Source organism: Spea bombifrons, chromosome 9, assembly GCF_027358695.1.
Source record: "Spea bombifrons isolate aSpeBom1 chromosome 9, aSpeBom1.2.pri, whole genome shotgun sequence".
In the NCBI taxonomy this organism is placed as follows: domain Eukaryota; kingdom Metazoa; phylum Chordata; class Amphibia; order Anura; family Pelobatidae; genus Spea; species Spea bombifrons.
Window position 1 is genome coordinate 2,937,314 of NC_071095.1, and position 25,974 is coordinate 2,963,287.

Below are 25,974 nucleotides of genomic sequence, written 5' to 3' on the forward strand. Positions count from 1 at the left end.
TTAGAGCTTAACAACAGTCCGACGTCCCAGCTTAATGCATCTAACTCTCTCAAACGAAATACAATCCGCCATCTTGGGAAATTTCCCCGTTCATCTACAGACCCCAAAATGCAAGCTTACAATCAATGAATTTCTTTAGCCAATGACAGACTCCTTCCACCCCATAGACTTTCATTGGTCAGTGTGTCCCGATTAAGACTGAGCCATTCTTTTGTTTACAACAAAGATTTAGAACAGAACTACGTACAAAAAAGTAGTACACGGTCTGAAAACTTTAAATTATACTAAAACTCTGTATTAAAAAGCAAACCATGTAAATCCTTTGAAAACTTATTTTTTAAACTAGTAATAAAAGTGGTTTGGAATTTGATGGCGCTATATAAAACAATAAATAATAATAATAATAAAAATAATTTAGCTACCCAAAAATGAATTGGATTATATTGATCATATTTGGATATTGCAGTTATTTCAGCTTGTATGTCATGCTGGAGATGCCATCTTTTATGACTTATGAATAGAATTGAGTCCCAACAATTACCATCTCTATGGAGGTAATATTACTGGTTTCCAGAACTGGCATGTTGCTACATGGATTCCTCTCGTCAGACCATTAGGGGGCAGATATTGGGAACAGGGGCATCTCATCACATTTTAATTTTTTCTTACTGATGGGTCCCAAGAGTGTGAGATGTCTACTGCCAGTATCCTTAGGTCAAATCCTTACTGGTCTCCAAGAGGACAAGACTCAGGGGCATAACATGCGTGAAACCAAGCTCCAACAGGTTTGAGGGACCCCTGTGAGTTGAGCTTTTAACAATCGCAAGGTTGGGCTCTGGCCATCTTGGCCAAGCCATTCTTAGCCCAACTACATGAACATTTTATCATTATGATGGAAGATCTCAAAATACCATTCCTGGGAACAAATTCGCATGTCTCCTACATTGCTGTCAAATCTCTAAGAAAAAACGGAGGTCACGTGTAAAAGTGGATTCTGGAGTTTGAAAACTGTTGTTATCACCATAGCAACCACGAGAATAGTCCAATCAGGAGCTATATCTACACTTGCTACTGCAATAAGGCTACCAGGTTTTTTATACATAAACCCCAAAGTACCCAACTTTTTAACCTGCCTGACGAGGTGATTAAGAGAAACGTAACCAGCTCGGCTGAAATTTGATATCTAGTTATTTTTTAGATAATATAATCCAAACAACATTTAGTCTAAATTTAATGTCCAGGAATTACGGTAACATGTGACATGTTATTATTAAAATATATCGTTCCTTATAATCAGACAGAATGATGTAATTCTTGTTATCCCTTTTTATTAACCCTTTGGTGAATTGATTAACAATATTCTGATGAATCAATATTCCCCAGCAGCTGCGCTGCATTAATAAAAGAGACAGGTTCTTGATTTATAAATCTTAAAATGTATATTTTTACTACCCGTAAATGTGAATGATCCTTTAATATAGTCCAAGTCTAGTATAGTATGCTATAGTCCAACAGACAGCTACTTATTAAATAGAAGGTCCCAAAAGAAAGCCTTTTTTTTCTGCAATGTTAAAAAAGCATTTTTTAAACACACTTTTCGGAGAGAGTCGGAGAGCGTTTGCCAAATTCAAAGCCGGTGAGCCTTTTAGAAACTTCCTGCTCTACATGTTAATTAGGAGTCTGCAAAACTTCAGGAAAAAAAAAATGGAGTCATGGCTGGGGGAATTATGGAATACCCAGTCTGCATTTGTCATTGAAACATTATTGAATTCTTATGAAAAAAAAATAAATAAAGATATCAGTAAAAGACACAGAGATTTTCCTCTACGGAGACCAAGTTCTCCAGTAACCGGTAAACTGTGTTTGATTGCTATTGCATCATGTCTGAAGATGAACTAGAGAGACTCGGGCAGAAGTAGGAAAATATTATACGATTTTGGGCAGCCCCGGTCCCTCCAGCTGTGACCAGACTTCAAGTGTAATTATTCTATAGGTGGTGTTGCAATATTGATATATGAAGTAGGTAAGGGTACCTTAAATCTGTTGGTTAGGGTTCTTGGGAATCTAGCCAGGGCTACGATCTGGCTAAAGTACCCATTTTATTCTTAGAGCAGTTATATTGATGTTTTGTTACCATTTTTTTTCTGTATTATCAATCTACCTGCCTTAATAGGCTCCATTTATTATAACAGATGACATCATAAGTGTATTTTGAAACAAACAGACACCGACTGGTGAGCCCAGACAAATGGGATGATACTGATGCTAATGGGAAATGTGTCAAAGTATGCAATATGCTTGCTAAGGGATCTATTTTACATGAGTCCTTTCATGAAAACTTTACATGTAGCAGGAATATCTCACAAATTGTTTCAGCTTATGATGTCATTTTGTCATTCATCTCACTAGTGAGAGAGCTATAAACCACAATCCTGTTTTAAACGCCACTACTAACTATAAAAGCCGTTGGAGTTATGTATAAAAAAGTGGAACGTACCGAAAGTAGTAACTATAGCAACTGATGAAATGGTCCAATCAGTAGGAACATTCCGTTGGTTTCTATAGTGATAAAACCACTTTCTTAAATGTTTCACCAGAATACATTCGTATGCACAACTACTAGTAGTTACAGCTTTTGAGCATTAAAGCATACTATATATGTATATATATATATATATATATATGTGTGTGTGTGTATATATATATATATATATTTAGATGAGTGTGTGTGTGTGTATATATATATATATATATATATATATATATATGTATAATGTATATATGTGTATATATATATTTATATGTGTGTGTATATATATATATATATATATATATATATATATATATATATTGGGGGTGAGTGCAGGTTGAGATTGTGACCCTCTTTTAATGTACATTCTGTGTCCTCCGATGCGTACAGCTTGCTTTACTTTACGCGGATAAGCTCTCTTTTTGGCTTTTCGTGAAAATGATATATATTTGAGGCAGCGTATCCAGGAATGACATCACGGCTTGGCTGCACGGTGTGTCTGCATTTGTGTAGTTAATTGCAGGGGGGTGGCTCTTGGCACGTTTCAGAGCTGGACAGTATAAACCTCTCTCACCGCTGATCAGAGCTGACTTCATATTGTTATTGTGTATCGCTCGCTGCTACGTATAATTGCCCGGGTTAGCTAGGCTCTTGTGATTATCAATGCCAAGTACTCACATCCACAGCTATAATTAGGAAAAATGCTGCGTATGTTTCTTCTCTGCGCTATTGCATTTGCTATTTCACCTCATCTCTTTTCTTGCATCGTATTATCAGATTTCCAATTGTGACAATTTTCCTAATCTACAGCGGTTTGGTGATGTATACACAAGGTCACTGAGGATTAACCTCTTTACCGTGAGAGGAGCCTGCGCGGTAAAGATGTGGGCTTTCCCGAGGAGTCTGTAAGTTTGCGGACTTATTTGACTAAATCTGAATCCAGATGAGCATCCTAAAGCTGCAGAGATATATCCAGTTCACAATATTACCAAGTATTACCAATAGTGTTTATATCATAGTTTGGAATTCTTTCTAAAAGTGCACTATTTATGGCATCTCATTTATATTATAAATTATTATTAATTATTATATTATTTTTATTTTTTACTGTACTGTTTATTTATTACTTACCTATCTCTAACCAACAGCCCCCACTCCTCCCTGTTTTTTTTTATAGGAGACCTACCTTTTAGCTTTGGGGGTCTCTGGTTAGCAGGCTGGTGGGCCATGTTGCATGCCAAGTGATGGTGGGGTGTTATTCTGAATCCCGCCACTAGGGGAGAAGCAGAGCTTGATTGGCAATGACGGGTGGGCCTGGCACTTTAAGGCCAGCAGCTGCCTGACAGCGGCTTACCGGACATTTGCCTGGTGTGCCAGGTGGCCAGTCCGGGCCTGGAGAGAAGGCATTGGGGGTGCATGAACTTCCCTTGCCTGTGTACACACTCAGTATCACTCGTGAATGCTCTGTATGCTCGGTGCGTCCTTTGCCCGCAAACTAAACAAGCATCATTTCTGAAGTGAAGCCACTTGCCGCCATTTGTTTAGCCCTTGACTCGCTGACCTAAAAGAAAAAATAGCAATTACTGTCCCTTTAGGCTGTCAGTGCAATTTTGATGTAGCTCTCTATAATTTGTGCTTTGAGTGGCCCTTTGTATTTTCTGTGTAGACATGCCATTGTATAACCCTATCATTCCACTATAGATATCTTCCATAGGGGTCTCTTAGAATGGGCTGTGCAAAACCCATAGGCTGGGAGCACACGACGACCTATCATTATTTCTCGTAAATGGGTTCCTCTCTCTTTAATTCTTTGTTAAATCATTTCATCTGTGAGACGCCTTTGCGATAACAGGTTTTGTAGATGAAATTAACAAATTGAAACAAAAATTCATAAAAAAAACTCTAAAAACCACAAGTCTTTCAAAACACCCTGATCAAGATATTACGTTAAAGACAACATTTCATACATTGCAGATGCACATGTGCGTAAAATGCGTCCCACAAGATACCTATGTGTCCTGTGAGCTCCATGTAGTAAAAAAAAATGCCCTTATTTTTATACTTTCTGGGTTCGGAGAAGAAATTCTTTTTTAGCCATCAATAGTATGGATCGCCTTAAGTGCCACAACTCACCCAATTATTCCTATAACTATAATTTTTAACATATTCACCATAGCATAGATACACTCACAGGATTATTTGTGCACCTGGATTCACTTAAGGAATTGTTAGTCCAAATTAGTTTATTGGCGCCGTGACAAATATAATAGTTCATCACAATTTAAATATAGAAGTTTCCAAATTCCATTAGTTTTGTGATTTGAAAGCTGATTAACGGATACTACTTTTTTTTTTTTTTTCTCTGCACAGTATTTATCCATCTCGGACAAAATTATTATTATTATGATTACATTTTATTTATACAGCACCAGCAGATTCCGTAGCGCTATTATAATAAATTATGATAACAATACAATGTAACACTAACAGGGAAACCCATAAGACTTACTGGCTCAGAAGAAGAAGAAGTCCTGCTTTTGCGAGTTTAAAGTCTATTAGAGGTTGCTTTGAATCTTCCATTGACTATAATGGAAGTAATAGACTTGTCCATTGTGTCGAGTGTGGAAATGTGAGTTTGAGTAGTCAATATCCAAGATGGACTTTTGTCTAAGGCCTGGGGTGAGTTGACCCAGAACACCAATAAACTGTCCAACCTGACAAGCAACTAAGACATCAACTCACCACTGTCTCACGCCATCAACTGACATCATTGACAACTCAACTCAACTCAACGTCAATATGGAAGCCACTCTTCTTTCACAACTCAAAATACTATCCAACTGAGTTAATACCTCAGTAACTTATAATTCGAACCATCGTGAATAAGAGGTCATAGTCTAAATGTTTAGGGTCAGAAGTTTAGATGTAAGGTAAGGAAGTTTTACCTTAATGAGAGGGTGGTAGGTAAACAGAACAGCTGATGGAAGCTAAAACCTACATGGGCCACAGGGTCACCAATGCCAGCCATGTCTTGTCCTCGGGTACCTGCTAATAATTATTTAAGATAAACTAAATTCCATTTGAATAAATATTTTGTGTGTTGACATTTAAGAAAGAACTACTCTGCGGTAGAGTCTGCAGTCTCCAAGTATTTGTACATTGTTAGTGAACAACTTGTACGAAGCAAACTGGCCTGGTGACTATTACTCAATGCATCTTGTATAGCAGCACATGTCGCTGTGGGGAACAAAGCAAATAAAGCTGGCTGAGAATAATGAGAACTGAAGTTCGCAACAGACAGAAAGCAGAATTTCGCCGTAAATTCCTCAAGCTCTTTTTAGTCCATCAGCTTGATCGTTAAATTCCATACGTCGTGTATCATCATTATTATGATGCATTAGTAATTTAACAAAGGGTCTACTGTTTATTTTTTGATAGACGGGACTAGTGGATTTACCAATACTAGTACCCATAAATCCAGAGGATGGGCTTTGGTGGCTACTGTATAAAGTTTCCTCAATGGTCCAGGGCACTTGGAAAGTCATTTTGAGACCTCCCTGTCAGGTGCTGGATGGAGTCTACATCACTAAGCTGAAGGACTTGAATGCATCAGTTTCTGCTTTTTTTTTACGTTGGAAATAGAGAACCAGAGGCCAGCTGGCCTAAATGGCAGAGAGACAAAAAAACCCTCAGGCTAAAGTGTTTTTAAAGATTTGTGTCACAGTGGGAGGTCACACGTCCATCACAGAAGCCACTGCTGTAACGTCTATGACTCCTGAAGGACCTCCTGGGATACAGAGCTATCAGTCAGTGGTTTGTCTGTAGAACCTTCAGCAAAGCGGAGATTGACACACCGAAAAGTTCCGTAGGAGCCTAGGCTTTTTCGATTTCATGAGCTGGACTGGTTACACGAGTTAGTGACTGCTTATCCACAAATGCTCTGGGAAGATTATATTTCGCTCGAGTCTTAAGGTTTCCAGCCTACCCCATTAGCTGTGCCAACCCGTAGCCTGGAGACATTACTAGGTCTGCTCAAGCTTATAGCGCTAGAGCTGTAAGACTTTGTGTTTGACATGTTCCTTGTTCACAGTAATCTAGTGATTAAAGATCGCCCCCTCTACAAAGGATTAGGCAACCCCCAGCGTTAGAGAGTCACTTACAGACCAAATATTAAGGATTTCAAAAGCTGACCACAGGCGTTTCAATGCGACTAAGGGATACTATTAAATCCTCAGAGCAGAGATACTCGGAGGTCTATGGTTGCCTTCCCTCCGGGACTATAGTTTGATAGTCCACCCAGCTCAGTAGGAAGTATGTTGGCAAAGCAGAGCAGTATTCATGCAAAATCCCCCAGCTAAAGAGCTGTGTTTAGCGTTTAAGCAGAGTCCACGGCTCCGTGTATACCTTGGACCAGAACCCCCGCTTTAAATATATTTTATTTAACCTGACACAACGCCAGTGACTCGGTCTATTTATTCTGTAATGCTAAAGCCGAGTCGCCCTGCTGCAAGCGGTTTATTCTCCTCTTAAAACGCACGCTCTGTGATATTTCATTACATTTACCTTTAACCACTTAACAAGATTGTTGATACTTTATTTTCTTTCTTTTTTTCTCCTTTTTTACAATACAGCAGAATTCTAGAGTTCTATTGCCTTTTATGAAAAATGGCTAGTTAAAAAAAGTAAAGCCAGCAAAATAGTCCAAAACCTGCGTTAATTCTTGAAATTGGCTGCTCGGCAGGGAAACCTGGGGCAAGATGATATCTGGATTTCCCACCTCTTACCAAATGTACCCTTCTCTCTTCCGTTTTTTCTCCTTTTTCACATTTCCTTGCCTTCCTCTCGAAGTTCTTTCTTCTCTTTTTTGCTTGACAGAGGACAGAGAGAAAATGTCGGAGAGACGTTGTTATTTGTGGCCCCTAGGAGATGGTTACCTTTAAGAGAGGCTGCTCAGTCAATAATGAAACTGATCCTATACTCTACTTTTCCGCGTAGTTATAGCTCATAAGTGTCTCTTTTGTAGGAGCCCTGAAAATAGAGAATTTATACATGCCCAATCTTAAACTGGTTATCTGTCAGCCCCAGTTGTCTAGTATTGTGGAACACGTTGAAGTTTTGTAAATGAACAAACACTAATATTAAGTAAGTGAAGCTGATTGTAAATCACAGAAATGTGGCCAGCCAGTTAACCCCGAGAATAAAACGCAGAGAGCAAAAGAAAAACAAATAAAACAACATCTTTGGCGCCACCTAGTGTTAATGTATTGATATGTCATACTTGTCTTGGGCAGTTAAAGAAAATGTCCTGCACTGAACAAGTCCCCTCTGGCATCTATTTGAGCTAGACTCACCATTACAGGGAAGAAATAGGAAGAATGTTATCAGTGGTAGTGATAAAAATCTACATGGATAGGCCTATTCTCTGTTCTACACAGAGTAAATATATACATGCACACTCACACAAATACTTCCACTAACACACACTTGAACATATTCACCGACACACACACAGTTACACATACATACTCATGCTAACACACACATTCATACTCACACACACTTACACATATGCAATCATGCTCACAGACACACTTATTCAGGTTAACACACAAACACTTATACATATACCCTCCCTGCCTTACCCTCTCTCACTCCCTTACCCTCTCACACCCCCTTACCTCACCCACAGTTGCTTTTATTGCATGGTCATGTAACATCACGTCACATGACCCCGCTGCAATCCTGCCTAAAGCTCATCACAAAGGGCCAATCCAACTTGAATATTTTTTCTAGGCTTCTCGTGGGCTGCTTTAGTCCTAGAAAGTGAGAGTGATTACCTTTTGACCTCATCCACATTTAATTTTCAAATATTTTAGTTTTAAATATTTTGCATTCCATTTTCACAATGTTCTACCCTGTCCAACTTACTTCCCTTTAACGAATGCCATTGGTGTGCGGTGGCGCACATCCAGCCGTTGGCCATCCTTACCTCATCAAGTGGCCGGCCTTAAAAGTGTCAGGGCCACCTCATCATCGTCAGTCCTGCCCCGGCTTTAAGGCATGCTGGAGAGGGCATGTTTAATATCATCTTTCAAATACCAGAATATTTTTTCATTTGTTTTTTTTATTGATGTCAAACAAACTTTTTCAAATAACTTTTTCAATGAACAATGCAGAAAAAGAAGCACCATGGATAAATTACACGCTGGCCACAGCAGATAGCTGAATATAAAAAAAAATTTTTTAAAAAATGGCGAGATTATAAAGTATTAACAGTTTATTAAATGCCATAATTCACACATTAGCCTTTAATCATTTTAAACCTCTAATTTCTTCTGAGCATGAACTTTTAAATAAATCTGCAAAAAAAAAAAAAAAAAAAAGGAAACGTCTGGGATATTGTCCAGCTGTACGTATTGTAATGTAATGAGTCACGGACGTATATTTGATGTTTTTATTGCAAAAAAAATGAATAATGTCTGGTACTGTTTCTATGCTTTTTTTCCATATAGGTTTCTGGAGAAATTAAGCAGCAGCCCTTCGTACAAACCACATATTTAACTTTTTCCACCGGCAATTGAAATGCTTTTCTTAATGGCTATTGGACGTCATCTGTAGGATGATCACACGTTTAGCTATATAGGAATTTCAAACTTTGATCCATCTATCTTAAGCAAATTTTTGCAAACACGGGAATTAAAAACAATTGCGTTAGCAGAATTCTCATTTTGACGTCACTTGAAAAGTAAAAAACCATCGTTCCTCCTTAAAAGCAATGTGTAGTGTGAGCCAGTCCTAAAAAACACCCAACGCAATGACCTTGAACCTAGCAGAGGAGCTTTAAAGGACCGTCGATTTGTTACCCATGTCAGTATAAAGACGTTTTAAGGTTTTAGTGCTAGCGGCCTTCAAGGACTTAATTTTGTTTTGTAGCAAGATCCTTGTAAGTGAATAAACTGGAGAGATAACTTGGCTGAGGAGCTGACATAATCTGGCTGTGGAGTGTTAAAATAATTAAATAAATGTTACTAGAAGAAACTTGTATATTAAAAGGTTTTACTCCAGCTGTCATATGTGTGTGTATCAGCAACCTGCAGGCAACTAACAGGTTAATAAATTTGCTAGTTGCTTTTAAAATTTGAATTTACTTGCCTCTCATGTATGCAAATATATGTGAATTGTGATGTACTGTGTATACTATTATTATTATTATGAATTGCTTTATATAGCGCCATCATATTCCGCAGCGCTCTATATGGGTAAACAGGATATTACAAGTAATATATAACATAGCAATTAGACTTACAGAAAAAATAGGTGAGTAGGGCCCTGCTCAAACGAGCTTACAATATATATATATATAATTTTTTTACATTTTTATTTATAATTTATTTTATTTTTTGGGGGTTGGCTTTAGTTTAGTTGTGAACTGGACTTTTGTCCAACTTTTACTATTTTTTTTTTGCAGTTTAGTGAATAGAGGCTTCTGCCCCCTCTGGATTGGATATAGATCGATAAGCTTTTCTAAAGCGAAATTAGGAAAAGAACTTGGAATTCTCAGGAACATTCTCGACGAGCTGAATCGAACACTCTTGACAATATATAAACATTATTTAATGGTGTATTTGGTAGAGCCTATGTATCGACACTCCATTTGTAAAGATAATTTGTGAAAAGGGGGATATAAATCGGCCCCTTAAAATCATCTGGCACATAATATTGTAACATTGTAATTTCAATGTTCTGTTTTTATGGTATTACATTTATATTATCCGTCTTCATTAAATGCAAGGACAAGGCATTTCTTGCACATTTTTCTCCATTTCTCATGAATTAGGATCCAAACAGGAAGTTGAAAGCTACTTCCTGGTGGCTGCCTGCACTGAGCGGTCGCCTCTAGAAGGTTTAATGGCGGGAAGTTTCTATGTAAAGATAATACGACAAATATCTGTGGGTGATGCAGGCAGCAAAATGACAACTCTCACATATATCCCAGAAAACAGAAGATAACGCTTATATTATTATTATTATAATTGTTATTGTTATTATTATGAATATAAATAACAATAATATTATTAAAAATGATATTATTATTAATATTATAAATAACAATAATAATGCTAATAATAACAACAATAATGTTATTATTTTTAGTTTTATTAAATAAATTATTAACATTTTGGATAGAGAAGTACAATTGGGGATAATTTAGAATGTGACGGTTCACATTATCAGCTACTGTTACAAAACTCTAGAATGTTTAAATAAACAAATATAAAGGATGGCGGAAATCAGCCTATTTGGTCTGATATTGGATTAAATATCACACAAGCTAGGACCAAATAGAGTACTTAGCTATGATATTTTCGATGGAACCATTCTTAATATGCACATCGATGGCTTTTAGGCAATGGCTACTTGGTTGTGGGGGAACCACCGTGCCTAATGTTTATTTTCTATGTGCTAATCCTCTAAGTTTATACAGGAGAAACAATGTAATTAAATGTTCCCGCCGCAAATACCCATCTGCTGCAACAAAGCCAAAACCCTGCTAAGTTACAAGAAAATAAAAGGGCTCGATCTGTACTCATCTTATTTTGTTTTCATTAATTCTGACCTCGTGAAACGAGGACCACGCTGCTGGCAGGCAATAAGAGCTAATCCGTTACTAAATGACTAATTAAACGCGAGTCTTTATATATTTTTGTAATGAGCTGACAGCCGTGCCCACTCTGCGCTGTACAGTTAATGCAGTCACGGTGTTTAATTCTAAATGACAAGTTTATAAGAAGCCTGGTGACGGAACGCTGTAACGTTACATTTCGCCAGATGTCGGGGAGAACAGGTTGAGTTAAATCAAAGAAAACCCAACGCTAGAGAAACGAGGAAAACACGTATTTGATAGTTTAGCAAAAATATGTGAATTCAAGACTTTGCTGTGTTTTTTTTATTTTTTTATTCAGGACCTTCAAAAGAGCACGATCCCCTATCAGTAATGTGGTTTGTCATTCATATACAGTTACGCCATAGCTTTTTTATTTATAATATCACTTTTTATACATTTTTATACCAGTGGCTGTTTTCACGCATTTTGACAGCTGAATAATTGCTGTATTTAAATGTTTCTTCGCTGTTGTTTTATCATGACAATACTTATGTATCAGAAGCCTACCTGTAAGACTCAGATCTTTACCAGTCCTTGATCTTGTCTTAGATTCAGCAGCCATGGATGTTTAATTTCTCTTACTGTATTAGCCTCTACCACTTCTGCTGGGAAGCGGTTCCACGTATCTACCACCCTCTCAATAAAGTAAAGTAAACCCTCTAGTTTCAGATTATAACCACTTGCTGTAACATTTCTCCTCGTTTGAACTGAATAAACCTTGTATTTATACCACGGGAGCAGCCAGGATCCGCGTGATTATTCATCCCTACTAGGTTATTTCACCCCTTTTTTGTTATGCCGCTTCCCCCAAAAAATTGTACAATATAATTGTGAGGAAGAATGTTTCCATGTTAATGTAAATTAAGTGACCGATTTTAATGATTTAAAAGATAATAATAACTTTTAAGCATCCAATCAGCATCAGAAAACCCAGATCAGTATGAAAATTCCATTGGTTGCCATGGTGATAAAACAACTTTCAAAACATTGCACCAAATGTGTGGATACATAGTAACAGTAAATCTTATGGCATTTAAAAACATTTCCTAACAAATATCATTAAATATTATAATTACAAAATAAATACAACTTTCACCTGTGTGAAAAAGAAAAGTGTAGTGGTTCAAGGGTTAATTAAGAAAAAAGGGTTTTTAGTCTAGCTAAATTCTTAGATATTACAGAAATACTTTAAAGTACCTAATAATTAATGAAAAATTCTATAATTCATTAACAATTTTATAATCTCAATTTCATACCTTTTTACATTAAAAACGACTAAAAAAAAGGAAAGCATTTTCTAATTTCTCTAAAAAGTTTGACGCTGTTACGGCAACAGAAATTTCTCAACCTATAACGAGACTTATAATTCTGGAACGTTCGGTTTTTTAAACAGAGGCATAGAAGGAAGAGAAGGAACATTTTCATCACGCATCTGGGACAAAGGTTTAAAGCAAAAAAAAAAAAAAAAGTATGTTAAAACTGAGCAAATAATATTTGTTTTTTGTAACATTCATATTGTACTTAGATCAAGGCTCTTGAAATTGTGTCACAAACCACCAAGCTCTAGAAATACTGGCCTCGGGTTTTTGTTTTGGATGGGATTCATGATCAGTGTTTCAATATTTGTTAATTTGGAGGTTGACAAAGGATTGTGTTAATCGTTAACAGAAAGCATACACGGGGGATAGCTTAACACCTCTGGCAAGAAGAAGTATTTTGTCTTATCTTACTATAATGGGGTTTCATCATTTGTAGCTAAATGGGATCAAATTAGATTTTTTTAATACCAAACTTGATTTCGTAATTATGGCTTACCACTGAGTGGGATCAATAACCCTTGACACATGGAAATAAATCTTTGAATCAGATTATCCCGGGGGTAATTGTGTCCCCCTAGGATCTCGCCAGCCTTCTCCTGGGATACCGTTCAGTTCTGTGATACTCCCCCCTTAACATTATCTTCCGCAGGGTTAATAACCTCGTCCTTGTTAAACTGGATTCTTGAGATGCTTAGCTCAGGGGAGTAATTATCAGGCAAATCTTACAAGTTTTACATACAGAATTTCTCAAAAACGTGCAACGTACCATTCGGTGCAGAATGACTCTGGCGCAAATAACCTCATCCAAGTAAATTGCAACAATCTAATCTACAAAGCGGTCTAAATATATGGCAGGCGTCCCTGTGGCCAGTTGCGATGGTCTTCAGCCCAATGCTTGGACCAGGCTGCTCTGTCATTTGAGCTGGACGTATGTGAGGACCTATATATTGACAGTTGTCTCCAAGTTGGACAGGTTTCCAGCTATGCCCGCTTTGGTTTGCACGTGCTATTGAGTTCGTTTTTTGTTGGGGTGATAAGACCAGGGACACTAACTCCAGTGGGTTTGGAGGTCTGTACCCTTGAGGTCTTCCTTGCAGGTCAATACGCCATGGGATCATGTTCCAGCACAGAGCCATCTGTCCCCACTAATTCCGATATGGGGTTACAGAATATATGGGAACCCCTATATAGACTACCCCCTGAAAATAGGGACATCTGGTGTATACGTTGCAAAGTACATACACTGCACATTTAACGTTAAGTACAGTTAATGTGGAGCAGGTTCAGGTACACGAGACACCAGGTGCTCCTTCGTTTGTATCCAATAGCTTTTGTTATTTGTAAGCGAGGTGAAATGCGATTCCGTGTGCAGCGTGTTTAATGGAATCCTGCTGGAACATTCGGGAGGTATTAGTGCCACCTGCTTCCTATTAACAGAAAAACAGCTGAGCGACAAAATTTTATGGAGCCCAACAGAGACTACTGAAACGGCGTTACCCGCGGTAATATTTCCCCACAGACGCGGTTTGTAGAGTCTACAGGATTGAAAGTGAACATGTTACAGGAATGTATATAGCCCCGGCTCTGGGGTGAGATTAATGTTTACATTAACTTGGTATAATGTCACAGGAGATTATTTTTACATCCTTCAGCTTCCACTATCCCAGAGAGTAGAGGAAGGGGCCTTAACTTTCAATCTAGATGTTCATAAATAAACGGATGTGGCATACGAGCTTCTCGTAAGTGTGGACGCAATATGAATAAGTCATGAAGAGCTGTTCTGGGGGCATATTTGCTGGTAAGTGGTCTTATCGACGTGGCAACCAAAGGAATGGTGCAACGAGAAGAAACCTTCCATTGGTTGCTATAGTGACCAGACCACGTATGACTCTTTTTACCAAAATGTTTCATAAATACCCCACTTGGTCAACTTGCATTACCAACCCCGGATATTCACTTAAAAAGTAAGGAAAAAATACCAGCGGAAATGTGGGAATCACTGGTGTTAGGGAAAAAAAGGCATTCCTGAAAGCATTTTTTCCTTCTTCTGGCAATTAAGGGGTTAATGCACAGTGCTAGGCATGGAGGGGGTAATAATCTCATACTGCCATTTACTAGCAATATAAACAAACAGAATATCAGATTTTAGCCTCCAGAGAAAACAGAGCCGTAATCTGTGAGATGCCCCCCTGGAGAATGTGCCGTGTTTCGCGGCCTGACATGTTATGTCTACGTAAAACCCGCGGCCACCTCTGTTACAGGCCTGGCTTTCTGTAGCGGGAGCCTTGCTGTATTACACGTTATGCGTTATATTACACGTTATCCAGGGAGTGTGATTCCTATCAAGAAGAATAAAGGGACATGGTTATTAATCTGTTTCTTTAATTTGACTCAATGATCTCAGCAGTATAACCTTTAAATACTTATAAGCTGCATTAAATCGGTTAAAAACAGATCTTTTTCTGAAACATACATTGTGCGGAACTGTGTTGGAGGGCCTACGTTCAGAGGCGTAACTACAAACCACAATTGTGCCGCCCAACAGCTGGTATGTGCCATCATTTCCCCCAAAGAACTTGACCGTGCCTTCTTTGCCCTTTGCCTCCCCTTCCAACACTCTGGCACATATACGCAGATACGCTTACACAAATTACACACACATTTATTCATACTCACTAACACAACATTCACACACAATTACACATTCATGCTCACAAACACACAATTACACATCCATGCTCACGCACACACACATAATTAGACATCCATACTCACACAAATTACACACCCATTTTTCTGCCCAGCAGGGTTTGAGAATCATTACAATTCACCTTTTTGCCACCTTAGACTTCTTTAGTAGGTCTAGTGGTGTTAAGTTATATTACACCTTGTTTTCTAGTTAAAGAATATTGCATTCTGGGTAGTGTGATGCATTGTGGGGGATTGCAAGGCATTCTGGGAGGGAGGAGCCTCCATTTTACAGTCTTTAGTCACGAGGACTCATAATCAGAGCTGCCTCTGTATGTCTCCTTCCAAAACTCCACCATCTATGTAATAGCATATCTGGTGAGACATTTACTTCTGTTTCAGGGACATTATAGTATTCAGAGCTGTTCAGGTATTTGTATTATTATTCAAGAAAGTTAACTGTTAGACTGTTAGCTAGCCATGTCGTTCTATGTATAGGCAGCCATTTTGCCATGTACTTCACTGTTATGTAATGTTATTATACATTATAGTTTTACCACATCACGTGTACGTGCACACGCTTAAGCACTACAATCCTGTTTTGCCATATAAACTCAACAACCTGTTCACCAAAAAACAAGTTAAACTACAAAGAACAGTCCTCTTATTTGGAAGACAGGAATGATTTATACTGAATGTCAGACTGCGCACTGTGTGAACATGTAAGAAGACAGAACACCCATGCTCACGCACACACATAATTAGACATCCATGCTAACAATCATACATACATACATACAAAATAAACAAACATACATTCCCTCCCCCACTTACCTCTCACTGCTCCTACAGCTTTCTGTCCGGCTGCTCGCACAATGTGAGCAGCCTCGTTTTCACCACAGGATCACGTGACCCCGATACCCTTCTGCCTCCCTGTGCCGGTCCAAAATAGTTTAGAAAGGGCCCTTCCAACCCGGAGAGGAGCAGTCCAGGTCAGAGGGGCCACTTATAAACTATTTTGAATAGATACAAGGAGACACAGACAAGGGGTCCCCTGTAGTGGGGTGAGTTTGTTTTTTATAATGAAGCCTCTTTTACCCTTTTCAGTACTAGATTAATACAGGTATAGATTTACACTGTGTTAGCTGTTGAAAGAAAAAAAGAGCAAATTTGGTAAAGATGATGCATTTACTGACTGAAGTATAACAGATTGCAAGCTTTTGAGTCTAGCTAGGTCACTTTTTCAGGCATACTCTCACTACTAGACTTCTCTGAGATGTGGTAAATATCCAACGGAACCCACGGCCGTTCCCGGGTCGAAATATTTGATGCAGTAGTCAAGATTTACCTGCAGGCATCCCTGCCCCGATATACCTGCCTCTTATCCTCGGTGAGGAGACTAATATTTAAATAAACTATTTAACAGAGCATTGTCTCTGTTTATTCATTGCAGCCTGTTTCCTGAGGCCTTGACTTTTGGCCATCCCTTTGGCCGCGTTTCAGTTCTGGGTATTTTAATATTTGTCTTTCCTTTAATAAAGATAGAAAAATGACATAGATAGAAAGATAGATATGAGTGTGTGTGTGTAAATGGTATGTAAAGGGAGAGGTACGTATTGCAAAGGATATTTGTAGGAGATTATATATATATATATATATATATATATATATATATATAGTGGCCCTTAATATACCTGAAATCAGGTTATTGGAAAACATTATTGTTTTGCAATAGGATGGAGCCCTGTTTATTCAGAGGAGATGTTATTCGGAATATTTCCATTTAATGTAACCCTGTAAAAGATCCACTAAATTGGAAGGACTGGTGTCTGTGTTGAAGGCATAAAATCCAGAAAAATAAGATACTTTCCAAACTCGAGTTTTTTTTATTAACAATTCACAGTTCACATTATACATCATTACATTACACATTAATACATATTTCTCATTTTTCATTCATACATACAGACACATTCATGGAGGATGCAAACCATGAATTTAAAATTTTCTTTCTTTTTTTCTCTTTTCTTTTTACCTGTATGAATCTTGTTATTCGGGGGTTAATTTCTTTTTATCCAAAATTCCCATTCTTCTAATTAGAGGATCTATCTTAAATCCCGTATTCATCCCTTTCTCCCTTTAACATCGCCACGTTGCTTGGGTTCTAACCACTTCCCATTCTAGTATATTACTAGTTTTCCAGTTCCTAGCTATGGCTAGTTTGGCTTCAATAAGCATATGTATACTGATTATTTTGTAATATTTAGGTGCAATAAAGCTAGTTCTGGTAATACTTGTTTCTGTTAGATTGCCTAGCTTTTTAAAAACAGGGTCACAGTACTACCATACATGCATCATGTTTTCTTTTGCTATATCGCACCTCCAACATAATTCCGAGGCTCCTGGATACATTTTAGAATTTTTTTTCTTGAAATGTAGGTCTTCTGAGATCCAGTTCCCATTTTATTATAGCCAAAAAAGCAGGTTCTTGTTTAAGATTAATTATTATATTCCTGCACCTGAAGCTTTTTTAAAATGATGTTTTAATAGATAACCTTGTCTTCAAATGTCGAAAGATAGAGATAGCTCTCTCTCTCGGAGAAATACAAATGTATACTTGAAGAAAACACAGAAACAATGAGTTTAATGGTAGGTAAGAACCATCAACTTCTGTCCGTTTATTCCTAGAAACCTAATTTCCATCCAGATAAACTGCTTTTGTGTGTGTGAGCAAACTGTACGGTTACACACTGCTATCAGTCAGCCTTGTCCTACAAATACTCCTTAAACCTTTGAGTGCTGAGGATCAGGCTTCATGAACCCGATCCCTGACTAAAGGCAAGGATCTAAAACTTTAATTTACTCTTTCAGAAGATGCTGATCAGCTACAGACGGATCGGTAGGTTTTTCCTTCGCCTAAATGACATGTTGTGTTTATAAGTAAACACAACGCACCTGTCTTTAAAAGAGGTCTTGTGTGTTCTTAAACAGGCAAAATGTCCACCAAGAAAGGTAGATGCAGGGCCGGATTAAGAGCATCATGGGCCTGGTGCTGAGGATTTTGGTGGGCCTTTTTATGGGAATAAAGAAAAATCCACAGAATAGACAGAATCTGAACTCCTCTGCATCCATGTGCACCGAAGAGAACGTCAGTGCTCGGCCGACAGTATAAGATAGAATCTTATGTGATGGGATTGGGAGTACATCAGTACACCAAAAAAATCATCATACACGGGATACCCGAAGCCACAATTTAGTGCCACTAATCCTTTTTTATAATATATGCAGATTGAAATAGAGTAAATAACACAAAAACTTTACTTTTCCTCTCACTGATTTCTGGGGGTAGAAAGTTTTGTCCTCGGAAGTGACTACAAATTCAGGAGGGCGTTTTATCTCTGGATAACTAAAAATGAAATGTGTCCAATTTATTCCTACAGTAAGTAAAGTGCCAGTCAACAGATAACCAAATACACACAGGCTCTGCCACACCAACACCAAACACACACACACCAGTACAGACTCTGCCACACCGACACCCAAACACACACCAGGACAGGCTCTGCCACACCGACATCCAAACACACACACCAGGACACTTTTTGCCACACCAAACCCTAAACACACGTACCAGCACAGGCTTTGCCACACTGACACCCAGACGCACGCTCACCAAGACAGGCTTTGCCACACAAACACACACCAGGGTAGGCTCTACCACCCAGATACACACTCTGCCACAGGCCCACACAAAAACCTAAACACACAGCACACTGACGGGCTAATTATTTCCCCCACTGCTTTGTTGTTGTTGCCCCCCATTTTGTGTTTTTTCCCCCTTATGTATCCTAGCCACATTTTGTACCTATGCCACCCAGGCCCACTCCCACCGATTCTTTTTTTTTTTTTTTTTTTTTTACTAAACTTACCTTTTTTCTGGCTCCCTGCCTGTCTGCTCCGTGACCTCCTTCGAATTCGATTACTCCTCCATGGGACTGACAGACTCCGGGACGAAGAGCAGCGCGGCCTCCACGAGCAGGCCGCTTCAACATCAGATGGCCGTGGATGCCGGTGGTGCGGCCGTATCAGCCGATTCGAATCAGGTCCCTGGAAATCTCCCGGTGGGCAGGTATGGCCCTGACTGGGCCTATTTTCATGTAGGGGCCTGGAGCTGTAGCTCCTTCAGCCCCTACGTTAATCTGGCCCAGCGTAGAAGAAGGATGTCCATCGGCTTACGGCCTTAGAGAAGCATGGAGCCCACCTGCATCTCTCCTCCTTACTCCATACCCTATACTGCGGGATGGAAGTTGTTTAAATGAAGCACAGTGAAGCAAATGAAAAGCAAATACCCTACTTACTCTCCTATCTCTAGCTCTCCCAGGTATATGGGGACGAGATCCATTCAATGGACCCCTTGGGTGCCAAGAAGGCGGACAGTGAAAATCAAACACTATCACAACTCTCATAGAATAATATTGAGCAGCAAATAACATTTGTATGACAGTCTTACTACAGACATGTGAAACACTTTTGACTTTTTTTTCACGCAACGGAAATTCTAACGCAGGTAAAAGTAGAAAGTAGAAACAAAAAAGAGAGACTCAAACAAAAGTCAAAATTCAGTTTTTTTGTAGGTTTCATAACAAATATAACCTAGAGATAAAGGCCTACGCTATATGGTGTAGTAAGATGTATTTCATCATTATTTGCCTTCCATGAACCGCTAGCCCAGAGGTTATCTAGTTAATGTTTACAGGGGGTTTTGTCTTTCTCAATAGTAAGGGCATTTTCCCATATAAAGTGCACCCTGGTTCTGTGAGTGGGACATCTCGGACAGATCACTGGGAGAGACCAGTAAGTGTGCGGACCTTTAACGTCCGCCATGATTTTTTTGCATTTAAGTATTAAAGCTGTGTTTATGATTTTTAAAATCTAAGTGCAATTCTAAGCTTTAAAATAATCAGACTCGGCTTCTCTATATTCAGATTTCAGCACAGTTTCCTGATTGTTAACATGTTTTTCAACCAAATTAAGCTACAATTATCTAAAAGCTAAAATATAACTTTTTTAACGAATCAGCTGGTTTAAATTTTACAAAGAGGACAACCACAGTTGGACCTTATGCAAACCTCTAGACAAAATTTTGGTGATGTATTGGGGCCCTGTTAAAATGGTAACCCTGCATAAGGCAAGATTAAATGCGAAAGTCCCTTTTTCCCATGAGAAGCATGACTGACGGTAGTACCTTCTCTAGAACAGAAGGCGGCGATAGAGTGTTGCGTGTAAAAGTTTAGTAGCACCAGAAAAGAAGGCAAATTTACGCATTATTCTTATGTCGATAGGACATTGTTATTGCTGACCTTCTTGTGGGTATCAAGGATGTTCCGAAAAATAATATCTAAAAATATATTTGTTTTTCATGAGTTTCCAAAAAATATCTAAAATAAAATTTATATCTTATTAAATGTAAATATATAAGAAAAACTCTGCATTTGTTTGGCTCTAGAAAATATATTTGTTTTTCATGATAGTACTAGACTTTTTTTATTATTATTTTTTTTTTAAATCACAAATCTCTCAGGAGTGTCCCCATTTATAAATCCATAAAATATTTTTTTAATGATTTATGATCATTATTCATTGGCATTAAACAGATATGCTACAATGTAGCAGGCAAATATCACAGTGACAGGACCTGGGAGATCATCAGTATCAGTAAATTATCAAAGTTTTTCCTCTATCCCTACCTTGAGTTTACAATGCTCGCTTATACTCTCATTTACTTTCGTATGTATGGCTGATTTCCTGATGTTTTCTTTTTTTTTTTTCAGTAAAATGAAAGTCCTCCTCTTTGTCACTTTGAGCACCGCTCTTCTATGTACTTTGGTCTTAAGTGACCATGGCGGAAGCCATGACGATGATCACAGTCATGACCATGATCACGATCATGATCAAGATCACCATCATGATCACGACCATGATCACCATCATGACCATGATCATAAACATAACGAAAGCCACCATCACCACCATCATGGCGATGGCAAATATCACCACCATCACGGCGACGGCAATTATCACCATCATCATACCAATGAATCCATGGCTTGTCACAGAATTGCCAAAAGCAATGCCAATTTCGCCTTCCACTTTTTCAATCAGATAGCATCAAGGAACCCTACCGATAACATCTTCTTTTCCCCAGTAAGTATTTCCATAGCCTTCGCTCTGCTTTCCAAAGGCGCTAGGTCTAAGACTCATGACCAAATTATTGAAGGACTTGGCTTCAACGTGTCCAAAATTACAAAGGAGGAAATTCATGCAGGATTCAAGCATCTTCTGCACATACTCAATGACCCCAACAGCGAACTACAACTGAACAGTGGGAATGCCCTCTTCATAAACAAAGAGAGCAAGCTGCTCCAGACCTTTTTAGACGACGCAAAGAATTTTTATGAGTCTGAAGCATTTTCTACTGACTTCCAAAACACAGAGGAAGCGAAAAAACAGATCAACAGTTATGTAGAGAAGCAAACCAATGGGAAAATTGTCGATCTGCTTGACAGTGTTGACAAGGATACAATTTTAGTTCTTCTTAACTACATCTATTTCAGAGGTAAGAAATGAAACCCGAGGAGAAACTATATAGAAATAATCATTCAGGCATAACTATTCATATAGATAACACTACAATGTTATCAATCTTATTTATGTTGTAGACCTTTGAAGACAATATGAATGATAGCATCGCTTATATAAATAGAGTAACCCCTGACATTAAATAGAAAATTATAGATTTATTGGTAGTAAGAAAATTAATATATGATTTGATTTTTTGTTTTATTTTGATTAGGAAAGCTATTTAGAAACATAGAAACAAAATTAACCACAAGGCTTGTCACGCTGATGTGTAGGGCTTTCAGCCGTTGTTAATCGCAATGCAGCATTGGTTCAGTTATGGTCCATTAATATGGCTCTGAACGCATATCTCAGTAGGTTTATGGTCCTAATGAGTTAGTAATTGTAAAGAAAATCATTGTTCAATGCTTTGAAAGATCAGTATGGATGTCTCCACTTTCTTGTCGAGTGTTCCATTCTGTAGAACTTTCCTTTGGTCGCTATCACAGTATGACCACTTCCAAACTTTTATACAAATACATATATAAATAACACAGTTCTTCCCAAGCAAACATTCTTTCTTGAAGTATAACAATTTATTAAAAATCCATATTTTTAAGGGAAGTGGGAAAAACCTTTCGAAGAGGAATTTACAAAGGAAGGCGACTTCCATGTTGATGAGAACACAGTTGTGAAAGTCCCGATGATGCACAGGACAGGCATGTATAATGTGCTGTTAAGTGAAAACTGCTCCGTGGTGGAGCTGCCATACAAAGGCAATGCCTCCGCGCTCTTTATTTTGCCGAAGGAAGGACATCTCCGAGAGGTTGAAGAGAGTCTTGAGAAAGCAGCCATCAAGAATTGGAGGAAATCTTTCTGGCGTCGGTAAGGATTTTTTCTATTGGTCGATTTCTGTGATTTTCGTGATTTATGACATGTCGCTCAGAAGTTACTGGTGGCTACCGCTAATGTCACGTAAAAAAAAGTGCATATAAAAAATAAATGTTTAATAAATTATTAGAAATAACATTAAATGACATTAAAAAAACACATTTTTTTTCAATATACTTTAAGTATAAATATAATATAAATATACTATAAATTATAATCCTTCTATGGATGAAGAGACTCCTCGTGTTGTACATTTGCCAATTAAAAAAACTTTTTTCTTTCCTGTCTCTCCTAGGTCTGTGGACTTAACACTCCCCAAATTTTCAATTTCTGCAACTCTCGACCTTAAAAACGAATTTGAAAAGCTGGGTGTGACAGAAGTCTTTACAAACACTGCCGACCTTTCTGGAATCACAGGTGAAGCTAACGTGAAGCTGTCCAAGGTACGTTCATTTTGTAAAATTAGTCATTACTTCAGCATTCCCTGATTGCTTGTATTCCCGTGATCCATTTCATACATTTCATATATAATGACCTGAGTCCTTGGCCATGTTCTAAGACTTGTCTGTTGAATATCTGAGACACAGTGTATGGTACCTCTGCCCCAGACCTTTACATAATACAATAAAAATCCATTCAAACCTCCCTAAAATGCATTCATACTTCAAAAATATGTTCTGAAGGACAGACTGGAAAGATGGAAAGAATACCCAACGCATTTTTTATTTTAATTTTTTCTCTTCTTGAATTATCAAAGTGCTAAAATGGACGGGGTATTTTGGGGCTAAAACTGACCAGGAAGGAGTTGTACCCGGTCAAAAAGCCCTTTAATAAAAAATCATACTGGGCAATTAATGCATGCTGTGTACAGCATCTAGTCCTGTCCCACATCCGTTCACAAGACAGACCCCATCAACAAGCAAGTCAAGCACATAAGGGATCCATTTACGGTATAAACCTTAAAGACTAGACGTCTGCGCACCTCTTCTGGTAGTTCCAAAAATATTTCGATTTGAGCAGCACAATGGACATTTTCCCTACAAACCACACTTGCCAGCTCGCTCATGGACGTTGAGAACCTACAGTTGGATATTATAAGGTATGACGTACATCCCCACAAACCTGCTCAATCTTCTGTTTGTTTCTCTCTAGGCCGTTCATAAAGCTGTACTCAACGTGGATGAGAAAGGAACAGAAGCAGCAGCCGTAACAGCCTTAGAGATTATGCCTATGAGTCTTCCTCCGGCAGTCAAATTCGATCATCCTTTCCTGATTGTTATAGCAGATGACATAACGCATAGCGTTCTGTTTTTGGGAAGAATTAGCAACCCTGCAAAGAAGTAATATTTGTGTTGTGCCTTTTGTTCTCTGAATAAAATATAATTCTGCATGTTTGTTTTTTGTTTTTTTTTCTCTTGACATCTTGGTGTCACCTAGATTTGCCTTTGACACACTTACCAATATCATGCCCCTCCACACCGGGCATTTGTCATATAAAGGGTTGTGTCATTTATTATCCAGAAACAGACAGGTGATTTCCAAGCCTCCAGGGTAGACTTTATGCCCAGTTCCAGCCACTTCCCACCACTTATGGCATCCAGTTGGTGGCCATTCACCAAGCCCTGGAACCTAAGGGCTATGGCTGGTGTTTCCAGCTCTGACATTAGCCAGTTAAGCCATTAACACAAATAATGTAGCCCTAAAAGGTAAAGCAAAAGCTAAATGGTTTTGACCCATTCTGGTGTCCATACTTGGCCTACATTTATCCCCCCAAAAAACTCCAAAAATATTACAAAAATCCCATACCAGGCAATTGTAAAGTAAATGCTGGCACGATCGCTGTCTATAAGCCTGGTGTTAAACAGGTAGACAGCTCCGGTGAAGACGTTTAAATACTACTGAACATTAATATCATGTGGGATAATAACACTTGGCCACATCTTGTAAAACAATTATGAAACGCTTCAAAGTAAAGGTGGTTGAGCAAGCCAAGTCCGACCGGTTTGCCAAAGATAAATGAAGCCGGAGACACTGCTTGTGTGCGGGGACCCAAATCTGGGAGAACTTTGTTGTTTGTTTAAGCGTTGTGTCTATTATGTAGCAATCAAAACACACTAAACTGAAAATAAAATCAAACAAGTACACAAACATTCTTTCATTAGAATTAGAATTTCTTTTTAGAAACTACTAAGTTTTAGTGCTGTAAAACACTGCGAGCCGTTTCCAACCAGAAAATATTCTACAAGCTCCAAGAGTAATTGGAATACTTTGTGTGTGGGGGGGGGGGGCACCAGACATTTTATATTTTGTATGCCGATAACAGAGGAACATTTAATTTCCACAAACAGGGGATATTAAACTAGAGGGTCAGAGGTTTTACTTTGCTTGGCGGGTGACGGGGTCACAGTACCACCATATATGCATCATGTTTCCTTGGCAGTTTAATGGCAGGTATGAGGTTCAATATAGAGAAATGCAAAGTTATGCATTATGGTAAAAATAATAAAAATGCAACCTATTCTTTAAATGGAATATTCCTGGGGGAAGCTACCAATGAGAAGGATTTAGGAATAACGTTGACAACAGACTTGACAACAGTGCGCAATGCCAGCAAGCAGCTGCGAGGGCCAATAAGGTTTTGGCATGCATAAAAAGAGGTATTGATTCAAGGGAGGAGGATATCATCTTGCCCTTTTACAGGTCATTGGTAAGACCTCACCTTGAATATGCGGTACAATTCTGGGCACCGGTCCTTAAAAAGGACATTATGGAATTAGAAAAAGTGCAAAGGAGGGCTACGAAGTTAATAAGGGGATTGGGAGATATTAGTTATGAAGAGAGACTAAAAAAGTTAAAATTATATACACTGGAAAAACGGCGTCTCAGAGGGGATATGATAACATTATATAAATATATGCAGGGCCGATATAAAGAGCTCTTCAGTGACCTGTTCATTAACAGAAATATACAAAGAACAAGAGGTCACCCTCTGAGACTGGAAGAGCGCAGGTTTCATAGACGACAAAGGAAGGGATTCTTCACAGTGAGGACAATAAAGGTATGGAATTCACTTTCAAGGGAGGTAGTGTTATCCAATACATTAGATACCTTCAAAAGGGGCCTCCATATTTTCTTAGAAAGGCATGATATACAGGGATATAAATAGAATAACATTAATATTTTAGAGCTTCTTGATCCAAGGAGAAATCCGACTGCCTCTTGGAATCAAGAAGGAATTTTTTCCCCCTGATGGCAGAAATCGA

At 38.4% G+C, this 25,974-nt stretch overlaps 1 protein-coding gene across 1 annotated transcript; it reads left to right on the forward strand.

Annotated features, from left to right (window-relative positions):
- The first annotated feature begins 21,033 nt into the window (after window positions 1-21,033).
- Window positions 21,034-24,103, forward strand: LOC128504583 (alpha-1-antitrypsin-like). Its single transcript, XM_053474693.1, has 4 exons — window positions 21,034-21,818; window positions 22,441-22,705; window positions 23,007-23,154; window positions 23,864-24,103. The coding sequence occupies exons 1-4, from the start codon at window positions 21,038-21,040 to the stop codon at window positions 24,053-24,055; spliced, it is 1,386 nt and encodes a 461-aa protein (XP_053330668.1). The 5' UTR covers window positions 21,034-21,037; the 3' UTR covers window positions 24,056-24,103.
- The last annotated feature ends 1,871 nt before the right edge of the window (window positions 24,104-25,974 follow it).